The sequence below is a fragment of the Sinohyriopsis cumingii genome, chromosome 11 (genome assembly GCF_028554795.1).
Source record: "Sinohyriopsis cumingii isolate HCF-2022 chromosome 11, ASM2855479v2, whole genome shotgun sequence".
Classification (NCBI taxonomy): domain Eukaryota; kingdom Metazoa; phylum Mollusca; class Bivalvia; order Unionida; family Unionidae; genus Sinohyriopsis; species Sinohyriopsis cumingii.
In genome coordinates this window covers 18,666,458-18,680,247 of record NC_142971.1, presented here as the reverse complement: position 1 = coordinate 18,680,247, position 13,790 = coordinate 18,666,458, and the positions used below count along the sequence as shown (strand labels likewise).

Here is a 13,790-nt window from a genome sequence, read left to right as displayed (position 1 = left end):
TATAAGGCAGTCTATTCTATGGCTCCCATTAATAGCATTATAATGAGGTAGTACTTTATCATATAATTCATTATAGGTTGGTCTCACTGTAAGGCAGTATATATACTCAGTTTCCCCATGGATTACATTATAATGTTGGAGTACTTTTCCATTACTTCAGTATATGGTGGCCTCACAATAATGTAGAGCTCCCCATGGCTCCAATGGAAAGTATTATAGTGAGGGATTACTATAATGTTTAGAGATGAGGGTGGAATAAGGAAGAGGTAATGTCTGTGGTACCTGTATCTAAAAAATCTACCCAAACAAGAGTGGCCACAGAGTAGAAGAAACAGCACTGATCACAAAGCTTCTCCTGTACATTTCAATAGTACTTCTCTCAACTGTTTCCTAGGAGAAATCATTTCTGAAAACCACAGTTTTATAAGCTATGTGTGTGTGATTTGGATTTTTAATGTAGCTTTAACAATTCTTCAGTCATATCGCTACGAAGTCTGCAGTGCGACAGTTTGTAGTGATGTCTAGCACTGAGGCATCATGCTGCAGAAATGTAGCATGATATCCCACCCAGTCACATTATCCTGACACCAGGCCAACCAGTCCTCTTAATGCTGAGAGCCAAGCAAAGCAGCTGTAAGTACCATTTTTTGTAAGTCTTTGGTAGGACTCGGCCAGGGATCGAACCCATGACCTCCCGCATCAGAGGCAGACGCTCTAACCACTAGGCCACCAGAGCGGTTTTTAAAGTTATAGCTGTTCTGTTTTAGCTAATATTTTCAAGTTTTCAGCTTATTCATTACTTTCAAATGAATTATCCAATCAATGGCATCATCTGCTTTGTCATCAGTGTCTTGCACTGTTAGCACCGATATACTGTTTCTCTAGGTTGTGCAAACATTAATTGAAAACTGCCTGCAAAAACAGAAACAGTTTCTGTGACAGTTCCAAGTAGATCTGCTTCAGTTGGCAATTTGCCTGACTTCTGAGTTTATTTTAACTTCAAAAACAAATTTCACTTTGGAATTTAAATAATTCTACCTGCTGAACCTATGGCTGTTACACTGGTGCTATATAATTATTAAACAAATCTTAATCTTCAGTACATGGATGATACAGTGACCATGTAATCTGGTGGAATATGATTATCTGCACATCACATCGTGCAAGATTAGTTTGATACCTTCTAGATGCATCATTGGAGGTGGTGGAGGCAGTCCATCAGCAAAATGATCTGGAACTGTTTATGATGTAAGGAGTAATGGTCATTAACTTATAAATTGTCATGAAAATATGCATTAACTTATAAATTGTCATGAAAATATGCAATAATAAAATCTATAGTTACAAATTACTGGATTAAATCACTGAAATAATTTTTGAACTATTTTAAGATAACTTTAAAGGAAAATGTGATGAGTTTAACAATATCTGAGCATGATGACGCTTTTGTTATTTTATTGTTGTTGTTATGGTTGTTGATGATAATGATGATGATGATGATGATGATGATGATGATGATGATGATAAGAATTTCACAACACCAATTCATAAAATCTTAAAACCAAGAATTTAACATCAACAGTAACAAATACCAACTATAAAAGGAGATTATTTCAACACTTTGGTGAGGTATGTAAAATTAATATTAAAAACAAGATCTTGAAACCATCATATGCATATGAGCAACAATAAATCAAGGAGCAATTATCTGAACATCTTTGAAGAACCTGCAAAAATAATTCAATTATGATAACACATGCTGAATGGAAGGAGAATTAGTTAAATATGGTGAACATACAAAACTAGGCAGAGCCAAGTACACAGAACACAGCTCGAATCATGAAAATTATACAGAATGAGGAGAATTAAAATACCGTACACACTCAGTTATAAGTCAGATCCAATTGCAAACAACACGGACCTTTGATCTGTTACTGCATAATGTTTATTCTACTATTTCCCCAAACAAGCTATATAGACCCTAATATGCCAGCATATTATGCAATGGTAGATCTGAGTCAATGCAGGATGGAGTTGGATCTGAACTGAACATTGAGTATATATGGTACATTATTTGCTTTCTGTTGTATTTATTACTGTTGCATGCAAGTGGACTTGTCAAATACAATGATAAAATTGAAATCAGAAAATGGATGATCACTTTATAAGATAATGATGGCAATAATATTCAAGGAATTAAGCTGCTTGCATATCCTATTCTTGAATTATGTGATAATTTAACACAAAAGTATCATCAACAGTACATATATACACCAGCCATGTGTAGTCCTCTATGTCGGCATTGGTTTGGTGTGGTTGGTTTAGAAGATTACTGACCAAGGATATCTTATCTGACTAACCATGACCTCTGACCTTTAGACCCCAGGATCTATAGATTTATTTTATTTTATCTAACAGCAAACCATACACAATGTTTCAAAGCAAACCATTTGGTGAAGGAACTTACTCTGGCATAAAGTTATTCTGCAAAACCCATATTTCTCTGAGTAACTCTGACCTTAACCACTGGACTCCAAAATCAGTCTCTTTTAATCTTAAATGCAAGCAATCCACAAACTTTAAGGTACTACAGTTATTATGCAGAAACATTTTCTTTCCAAGTGACCTTGACCATAAAATTAATTTGCTTCTTTTTTATCAAATACATCAGTCATCAGCAACATTGGTGAACATACAGTTAAAAACTTATTTTGTGTGTGCAAAAAAACAATATTCTTCTTTCAATCATACAGACCTCGACCTTTGATCTTTTGACTAAAAATTAAACAGGTTTCTTACCTTATCAAGAACAAACAACCCACAAAGTCTGGCCCTGGTATATGATGTAGAACCAATGTTACTGTGTGTAAATCTCACCTCAAGTGCAAGCCACCCATGGAGATAGGTAAGATGGTGGAGAACTCACGTTATTGTATGGAAACCATTGTTCTTCTTTGAATCTCAGTGACTATGACCTTTAGACCCTAAAACCAATGGAGTTCTTTGAAATCCCAAAGCACAAGTCATCCAACAGTAAATGAGATAATAGAACTCTTGTTTGTGTTTGGAAACCAAGTTACTGTCACCTAGGTCTCTGACCTTAAAACTTCCTTATCCCAAGTGCAAACCCATCCATAAAGTTTTGTAACTGCAGAAGGTGGACAAGTAGAGCTATTGTGCAGAAACTACTTTTCTTCTTTAAGTTATGACCTTAACCTTTTGACTCTGAAATGAATAAGGTGATTTCTCACACAAGTGCAACCAGTCTTCAAATGTTTGGTAACTGTAGATATAGAAGTGAACAAGTCGGTTTAATATGCACAAATGAAACTAGCAACAAATGGAAGGATGGATGGATGAACAATATCATAACCTAATATGCTTTGCCTTACAGTAGGTATGTATTAAAGGAATGGAAAAATAGTATGATAGTCAAGTTTGCTGAAATCTGAAAACTAAAAAAGTGTGCAAAATTTAAAGCTCAGCAAATCTGCTGAAGCTTCAAATCTGGGCTTTCCAATAAAAGCTTGCTTGTGAGCTTCAGCAAGATTGCTGATTTTCACATCAGCCAAAATTCTTCAATTCTCAACACATGCTTTTAAATCTAAACCTTCAAACATCATGCACAGCCAATGCTGACAAAACACCCCAAGCCAGAGACAGGCGAGTGATACAATTTTTTCATGTTTTTTTAATCAATGATTTCAACCTGATAATTGCTGCAAAAATTATATTAAAACTATGAAGATACTTAGTATTATTAAAAAAGGCAGGTATGTTAGAACTGTAGACAAGTTAAGTATAACTTTTTCAGACATTCTGAGTGTCTCTGCCTAAAACAGAAACTGTTCACAACATAATTTAACTTCTGGCTTACAAAAGTACACTAAACTAGACACTGCTTTGTTCATATCAATGTCATCTGCAGGGCCTTCCAGTAATGATTAAGTTATTACTTCACAACATGCTCTTCTTGTATATTTTTATATGTTCTCAGATGTGAAAGAAAGCATTTAAAACTTGTATTGATATAAGTCATTCTCTGGCCATGTGGTGCCAAAGTAACTGAGCTCTACCTTCAGCAGTTACAAATCTATGGGGACTTGGTTCCTTCACATTTTTAGGACTGGCTGAAAAATTAATGTATATTTCTATAAAGTAAACAATTTCCAAAAAATTAAAAATAACCGAAAGAATGAAAATAAACTAAATACAGAAAAAAGTACAGTATATCCACAATTCACAAGATCATGCAATTATGTAATGTCATTACATCTTTTTAGTGATTTCTTACTTATGACTCAAGTTAAAGAGATCAAAGCTGAGGATATAAAAGTACTTTTTATATTATCTTACTTCAACCTAATAAATCATTTTTACATTTTCTGCCATCTTAACTCTGGACTAACTGAGTAATCTTCATCTTTTATTCTTCCTTTGCTCTTTACTTCGCAGAAGTTAACATTCATGAAATATCCAATCTATAACATTCGTCTTCACTTCCTAATGGTTCCTGTGATCATTCAGATGAATAGCATCATGCTAAGTGATCTGGGTTGGCAGGAAGCTTTCTATCAATTTTAGTTATCATTTGTTGAGCAGTTTGTGAGAAAAAGGTTAAAGGTTATCTGCTTTCAGTAATGGTGACACAATTTGGCAGATTTTGGGAATCATTTGCATAGAAGTCAAATGCCATAATGCCAGAATGCTTTCTTTTTTGGCTTATCAAATTATTTTTGACAATTTTTAAGAATAAACTGATCTCAGGCTTTTTTATTTTCAAATAACAATGACCGTACTTCATGGCAGATTATCATTATTTGACAGTAAACGACAATCTAGCAAAGATGTTTTCTGTACATATTCTAAATTTTTTAGGAGTTTTTGAAAAAATGTAGCTTGCCGTTAGAGTTTTCATATTTTTAATAATGGTAGATATATCTGATGACAGAATTAAAAACCTTTATTATGAGATATTTTCTTTCAGATTTGATCAAATTCATCTAACTGTTTTTGAGAAAGCATCTAAATACCTTTTTTGTTACTTTTCTTAATATTAGTTATGTAAATAATAGTGCCCTGACATCCTCTGTACAAATTAAAAAGTCTTAAAGTTATAAAGCTTTTGTCAAATTTGGTCAAACTGTTTTGAGCAGTTTTTGAGATGTTTACAGTTTTATCTCTTTTTAGAACCATTGACCATGCTTTAAAATCTCTGTTCTTGGAGAGGTACCAATTTTCACGGACTTCTGTTCTTGCAACAAACCAATAGCTTAATGACCCAACAAATGATTTAACTTTGGAAACCTCTTCCCCAATACATGAATTCATGTACTAAAAAGAAAGATTTTTATTTTGCAAATCACGCAAATTGGCACCCACAAAAACAAATTACTCAAGATTTTTTTTTATGGCAGACTAACATCATTAGTATAAAATTTAAAGATGCTTGGATGCATCACATCTGATTTGGACAAACATTATTGAGAGCTTTTGAGAGGATTCCATTTTTTAAAAATTGGTTGTTAATAACAGCATCCATATTTCATGGCAGATCTGCATCATTTGTAAAACTCTGAAAGACACTGAAGACAAAATGTTTTCTATTCAATTTAGTCCAATTCTGAAGACAAAATTTTGAAAAAGATTAACTGAAAGTTTTCTCCCTTATTTTTAGCAACAGTTGCCATATTATATGGTAGATTAGCATTATTGGTACAAATCTGGAAGACTTATATGCCAGGAGGCTTTCTGAAATTGGTCTAATTCTGTTGCTTGGTTTTAGAGAAAATGTTTCAAGTTTGTGCTTTTCTTATATTTTTAAGTAATGGCATCCACATTAAATGTAGGAACAGCATTATCATTTGACCAAACTTGAAAGGGTTTCATGTCTGGATCTTTCTATCAAAATTTGTTGATTGGTTTTTGAGAAAGCATTTCAAGATTCTGTTTTAAACTTGTATGAACAGTGGCCATATTGGATGTCAAATTGGCATTAACTGCACACACCTAAGTGGTCTTGAAATTGGCTTTATGCCAAATCTGACAGACACTGATTTAGTGATTTTTGAGAACCTGATAACAGCAGGATGATGCATGCTTGACTTGGTGTCATACCAGTAGGCTCACCAGACTTTATGACCAGGTAAGCTAAACACTAAAATGTAAGTAGAATAGTTGTGACAAATTTTCATCTTTATATTATCATCAGGATGGTGTGCAATTTACAGGTACACTTTTCTAATTCAAGCTACTACATTGTGAATCCTAACACAGTCAGAATTTAGAAAAAGCCAATGGTTTTAGCTTATTACCAATCTGTACCATTTCCCTAAACCAATGGATGCCATCTGGCAGTGTAAACACCCGCCATCTGGTAATGTAAAGTTCTGGCTTCCTGGGAGCCATGGATTACACCACCTTGTAGTAAAATTGCATAACTTGATCAGATCTGATCCATGGCAATACCACTTTTATAACTGAAAGTGCTATGATGAAGGATGCTAATGTAAGGGAGTGCTGAACCATTTCTGAAGTTGCATATTTTTGTACAACTTCATGTTTTTGAAAATATTTATGTTACAAAACAGCATACTTAGCATGAAAACTGACAGAGTCAACAGATGTGTATTGCGTGGAAACAAGGAATAAATTAAGTTTAAACATTGAAAAGAATATCAGTAAAACTTCTGTACTACTGTACATTATTGCTTATAAGTCAAGTCCAATTACAAACTGCACAGACCAGCAGATCTGGGTCCGTGCAGTTTGTTATACAGTAAACAGTACATCAAGCAAGATATGCCCTAATCTTCTGGCACATTATGCTAGGGCAGATCATGATCTTTGTTGTCTGCAGTTAGACTTGACTTATAAGCAAATATATATGGGTAATTTATGCTAAGCTGTATAAATAAAACTTAGAGCAGTGCATTCTAATAATGACCAACAAGGAAGGAGTATTTATTTACTGCTGGAATAAATATTTGTATGAAGCTGTTAAAACCAATGAATCAAGTGAAGGAATAATGGGTAGAGAGAAAAAAGCATTTGAAAAATGATGTAAACTCCATCCCCATTTCCCTTTTGTAAAATTGAGAAAAAGTTCACGGATTTTAATTAAGTCAATCCTGAAAATGAAAATGGTAAGAAAACTATCTTTAAATCTGAACAAGAGTATTGCAAACCTAACACATTATAAACTTTTTTGAACTTTCTACCTCAAAATCAATGGGCATCTTCCTCAATCCAACTGTAAGCGGTTCATACAGAATGGTCCAGGTTGTTGATGTAAAAGTAATGTTATTATAGGGAAACCATTTTTATTCTTTGTCACAGTGACCTTGACCTTTGACTATAAAATAATAGTGTTCTTCCTTACTTTAAGTGCAAGCCATCCACAAAGTTTGTTAATAATCACAAGTAACAGAGAACTAAAGTTAACATGTAGAAACCATTTTTATTCTTTCACAATCGCAGTGAACTTGATTCTTCCTTTACCCAAAGTGCAACCCATCCACAAAGTTTGGTAACTGTAGGTAGTTAAGAACTAAAGTTATTTTGCAGAAACAATTTTATTTCTTTCAGCAGTCAGTGACCCTAACCACTGAGCCTTTTACCCAAATTGATAGAACTCTTCCTTAGTCCAAGTACAAGCCATCCACAAAATTTGGTAACTGATGGTGGGCAGGTTGTGTTATTGTACAGAAATGAAACTGGTAACAGGCAGATTACCAGGCAGACAGACAGATGGATAGACATCATGGCTTTAAGATAGGTTACATACACTCAAATGGTATTGTAAATATACCTATCCAATGTTTCAAATTCATTGAAACACATAGAACATGGAAATTGTCGGATGAAGTATTCTAGTGAGAGTGTGTGTGTGTGTGATTTGGATTTTTAACGTAGCTTTAACAATTTTTCAGTCATATCGCTATGATCTCTGCAGTGTTGCAGTTTATAGTGATGTCCAGCACTGGGGCATCATGCGACAGACATGTAGCATGATGTCCCACCCAGTCACATTATCCTGACACCAGACCGACCAGTCCTAACATTAACCTCTTAATGCTGAGTGCCAAGTGAGGCAGCTGTTAGTACCATTTTTATAAGTCTTTGGTATGACTTGGCCAGATATCAAACCTATGACCTCCCACATCCGAGGCGGATGCTCTAACCACTAGGCCACCAGAGCGGTCTAGTGAAAATGACCAGTATTAATAACATACTGTAAAAAAAGAATACTGGTTCTTAAAGCACTCTGATTAATTAGTTATAAACCCCATATAGCATGTGACCTCCAGTCAGATACTGTTAATTTCAGAGTCTAATAACTAAATTAAATTGATATGCTAAGTGTAATCACTACTCCCACAAAAATGAGTAAATTTCAAGTGAAACATTATGAATATGCATACTTTTAGAGAATAAATCAGGCATTACTCAAAATAATTTTATGAAATAAAATTCTATACAACTAGATAACTGTGTGAATATTAATACTGTTCTAATGGCTCATGCATGGAAAGTAAATTGGGGGAAGGGAACACTCTAACACAGGTCATCTACCTTGTGATGGATAAAATCTGATACTACTATTGGGACTATCGTATGTAATAGGACTAGATGAAGAAGCACCAGGACTGTACACAGACGAGACCGTAGGACTACCATGAAGGAAAATCTTGCTAAACTCTTGTGATGGCACAAGAGTGGGTGCAGGCGGTCGTGGTGGAGCATCATATTGGTCTACAAAAGGTGGAAGCAGTGACAAGAATATACATAAAGCATATACTAATGTTCTTGCATCTATATACAGTACAGGATCTATATATTGCTCCTTTACACATTGATGGAAAACAACCATACAAGAAGGCACACAAAACACACATCTATAAAAAACACATAATAAAATGATATTGTACATCATCTGGCAAGCATTCACATGTTTTCTGGTATCAATATCTATCCTCAGACCAATATTAATTGATTTAGTGCAAAAGAAATGCATCTAACTTTCAATCAGTAAAATTTAAAGAACACTGACACAACTAAAGTGTATGAAATAACATTACTAATATCCTGTGAAAAATCAATGACAAAAATATTAATCAAGTACCTCTTAAAGTAAATTTTAAAAAAATCTAATAACCTTTAAAAAAATAAAATAATTAAAATGAAATATTTTATTTGGAAACCAATTTTTGTAGTAAATAAGTTTCTCAATAATGCTTACCCCATCTTACCGTAGCAGTATGACCACTAAGACACAAAACCAGCCCTTCCAAGGTTATATTTTTGCTATAAAAAAGCTTAATGTTATCTGTCCAATCAGGTGGAAGTCGGAGAAGAGTTATCTCCCTTTGAATAGAGGGAATGGCACAAAATCATGCCCATAAGTCAGTTACTATTGGAGTGGAATGCACATTCTGCAAGTAGAATATGACTGTGGGTAAGCTGGGAGGGTGTATCTGTATTATGATTGGGTAAGTATGGGCACTTTAGGAAAAGATGGCTATGACGTCACAAGTTTACAACCAGGTCTCAGCAATAGGTACAATCTGGTCAGCCTTGCTAGAGAAGATGCACTTATCCATTACAGTATACACAATGGTGCATCACTCCTGTGCAATAAGAGCAACACCATATTAAAAATACAGACAATCGAAGGGTGATCAGTTTTTATTATTAAGTATATCTCTGATGAAGAGTAAAATATTTAGTAGGAAAGGAAGATCTTATCTACACATGCAGATGTCATGTCAATTAATGATTTGCATGATGTTGTCATTTGCAGCAGACATTATGAAAATAGGGATTAAATAAATTTGCCAATGATTATTTGGAAATTAGCAATGAAATCATGTGGCCAAATGCCAGTTCAACTCAGAGATTTATTGTCTGATACCAGCTTTACTTTAGGAGTGAAAATTAATCTCCTCAAACTCCTGCCTCAACCTTTAACCGATGAAGCCAGCCAAAAGATTCCAAATTGCCAAACAGCTTACAAACGAAAGTGACAAATTTTAATACAACTCTTTCTAAATCACCAGCCTAACTTTGAATGTCATCATACCGCTGAAAACCTCCATTCCATTTGAGATTCAAGATACCAAGACTAGTTTGTAATATCATACAGTACATGACAAAAATGTAATAAATGAATGTGCTAGTTAAAAGAGCAGATGGAATCGTTAAAGCATTGCCTAAAATGAACATGAGGTACATGCTAGTGAACAATATAAAAGCAATCATAAATTACCTGCAAGACCTTCATAGTCTGTAATATTATAATCCATAAAACTGGCTTCAGCATCACTGGAGGACCCCGGGAAGAACCACCAACCCATGGGAAGCTTCTGGTAAGCTTTTTCATGTACCCACATTGGTCAAACCAAGGCTCAAACAGACAGAGGTGAGATGTCAGTGATCATTAAAGGCAAAAGCCACTTGAATGAACATACTAGTGACCATGGCAGATGTAATAAAAATGTGCTGACATGCATATTGTATCACAAAGTTTTTGCTCTAAGTTAAAAGAACTTTGTCTCTGACAGAAAAGTGCAAGAAATATAAGTATAGATGGAGTTTAATTCCCTTATGTGAGAAACTCCTTCAACTCAATCATTAGTGTAGAAATACCACCTGATATGGGAGGTCTCTAAAACAGTATGCTTCCTAACATGGGCAGATGTACTATCTGAAGCATGAAAAGGATTGGTGATAATCCCTCTATCCAAGGGGAGATCATTCTTGTCTGACTACCATCTATGCTGGTTGAAAACAGCTTTTTTATGGCCAAAATTTAACTTAGGAGGAGTGGATTTGTGAGCTAGATGTCATCTCCTGAGGTATTATAACTGGGTAACATAAGAATTTAATTAAAAAACACAGTAGCACAGATTGCAGGAGCTGTAAAAGTTAAATATATAAGAATGTAAACTTTACTAAATAACATGGTAATTATTATGAAATTGCAATTACCAAAACCAAAAAAACATAAACCACAAAGTATCCTTTGAGCAGTGTAGAGATGCTGTATCATCTTTCCACGCTATAAACCTATTAACACCACAAAAACAGTGTTTAAAGTACATGTGAGACATAATTATCTGGATGTTCCATTTGAAAGTAAATGCCAGGGCTGAAAGGAAAGCTCAGTGTCCTTGGATTGATATTTTTGAGCATAAAAAAGATTTGCTATATGTGACAGGAAAATCATATCCTTGGTTATGGCTGCAAATGACACTTGCCTTTTGACCCTGGAATGTTCTTAATGAAACAACCTTTTGAGAAATTTGTGTCAAATTTGCTCACATAAAAACATGCTCACAATAAAAGTTTTTTAATCTGCAATGGTATTTTATTAAAGCAAAATGCATAATAACTGTAATCTTATAAATCTGGCACACTGCACTTTTAAATACAAACCATATGGAGGGAAACAAAAGAGTGGAAGCTGTCTAATGTGACCTCTATCTATTCCAGATCACTGCCTACAAATGTCACAAATTTCTTGTTAATTTTCTCTTGCAATCAGACTTCCTATTCAGCCCAAGGGTTTTGATCCACTTATGGCCAGATAAAACAAGCTATACCATACTATATGTCTCATTAGAAACTAACCACAATCTTACACAAGCACTACATGTAATGGCACTAAATAATGCTGAATATAGTACAGTGACACTGACTATAATTTAGTATAGATATATATGGTATATGACTGTCACTGGCTGATACAAATGTAAACATACAATCTGTCAAATACACAATAATCAGGGTATCATTCAAAATGAGGGATGAATGCACTTACCTGATATATGAAGCTGGGACATGTCTGGAGGAGGAGGAAATACCTCTGGAGGGGGCTCTGGGTACACCATTACTGCCTGTCGTACCTGACCCACTGAGTTAATTAACTGTAAATGAATAGAACATTTTTCAAAGACAGAACTAACAAAAATACTTATACTTGCTATGAATGTTTTGACAAAATATTAGATCTGTTCATTTTGATATTTAACTAAACCTTATTTATATACAAAGCCATTGGCTTGTACTGCAAATATGAGAACTAAGTGTCACAAACTAGTATAGTTTGGCTACAAAGTGGTGCATGGAAACAAGAACTTTCCTATATTAAAGGAATACAGAATGCAGAAAATAGGTCACTTCAACCATCTGAAGGTAGCACAGTGTTGCATTACACAGAATGCATGCACACACCATGTTGCATGACAGAAAGGCCAAGAGAGAGATAAATGAACTGTAATTATTTTGAAGATTAGGTCATGGTGACTACTTTTGTTCATTGGTGGCGTATTTCTAATAACAGAATAAAGCTGTGATTTTATGATAGCACTATCAAACATGTGATACTAAATGAAACAAAATTTCGGAGTAAAATATGTTTTTTCAATAATACTTGCCAAATCTTAATACATTAGGAGTCCTTTCACTACCTTTAAAATCCAAACCTCCCAAGTAAAAAAAAAATGATGTTAACATCTTTTGACTCATTTTAGCAACAAGGAGTTGGTACTGGTCATGTGAAGCAGTTATCAGCCTTGTCTGAGATATGGGCAAAGGATAAAATAAACAAATGAAGGGATGTGATTTTAAGGAAAATGTTGAGGCATCGAGTCAATTCAGGTCATGGCATGAAGAACAAAACTTAAGGGAATAGGTCAACTTAAATCAAGGCATGCAGTATGGAATTGTGGTATGGAACTTTAATAGTTTTGTGGAAATCATTTTTCCTTCATTCAGGCCACCTTGACCTTAAATTTGATCTTTCGAAAGAACATGAATTATTGTCTTCCCTGTCTCAAATGTAAGGCATCAAAAACATTTGGTCAAAGTTTAATGATAAATAACTCCAGATATTGCGCAGAAACAATTTTGCTTCTTTGTCCCTTGACCCCCAAAAAATAAAAGTGCCTTTCTTATCTTAAATGCAAAGTATTTGGTATATGTTTACTGGTAGTTTGTTTTTGTGGGGTTTAATCCCATTTTTCAGCACATGATAGGATACACATGGCAGCTAGTATATTTTGTTGAGGAAGAACTTGGCGGAAAAACCATCCACCAGTGGGAAGCTACTGGGAAACTTTCTCACATGTCTGTGTTATTTGAGACAAGATTAAAACTCAAGCAGACAGAGTTTGAAGGTGTGAGTTATCTGTAGAGGCAAATGGCTTAGACCACTTGGTCAGCAAGGGCCCATGTCTGTTATATAAGTCAGGTGATTGTATGGAAACAGTTTTCCTTCTTTCAGTTCATGTAATGTTTATCATTGAACTTTTAATTGAGAAATCAACGTTTCTTCCTGGTCCCAAAAAAATCCCCTATTTAAACATATGATAACAGTAGATGGTGGAGAACAAGAGTTAATGTTCTGGAAAAAGAATTTCAACATTATAAATGATATGTTTAGTTATATGGCAGGTATATAATAATGATGAATGTTACAGAAACATGACTACACAATACTAATGAGAACAGGTCAAAGCAGCTTATTATTCAAAGAGGGAAAAAAATAAAAAGAATAGGTTTTTTAATTGGATAAAATGCAACTGAACACACATTGGTCAGGTATGTAAAACATTAATGCTCTCCATCTTCAACACAAAGCCTGATCTGCATGTTCATGATCATGATTGCTGATAATAATCAGCAACGACTGAATGTTCTTAATAATGTCTACAGTACTAGATATGGGAGTGTGGTCCCTACAACTATTTATTCATGCTATTGATGAAGCTATTTAATTTTCTTTCAAT

General features: G+C 34.4%; 1 protein-coding gene across 6 annotated transcripts in view; it reads right to left on the bottom strand.

Annotated features, from left to right (window-relative positions):
- LOC149787694 (vinculin-like) overlaps positions 1–13,790 on the bottom strand; it is a 134,221-nt gene that overhangs the window by 49,780 nt on the left and 70,651 nt on the right. For 2 of the 6 annotated variants that reach the window (XM_089973881.1, XM_089973882.1), the window contains exons 17-19: positions 11,822–11,927; positions 8,575–8,754; positions 4,077–4,130 (exon numbers count right to left, since the gene is read on the bottom strand). In XM_089973881.1, coding sequence (XP_089830007.1) covers positions 4,077–4,130; positions 8,575–8,754; positions 11,822–11,927 — 340 coding nt within the window. Of the gene's footprint in view, positions 1–1,180; positions 1,238–4,076; positions 4,131–8,574; positions 8,755–11,821; positions 11,928–13,790 lie in introns of all 6 variants that reach the window. The other 4 variants (XM_089973885.1, XM_089973886.1, XM_089973884.1 and 1 more) reach the window with 3 other exon arrangements.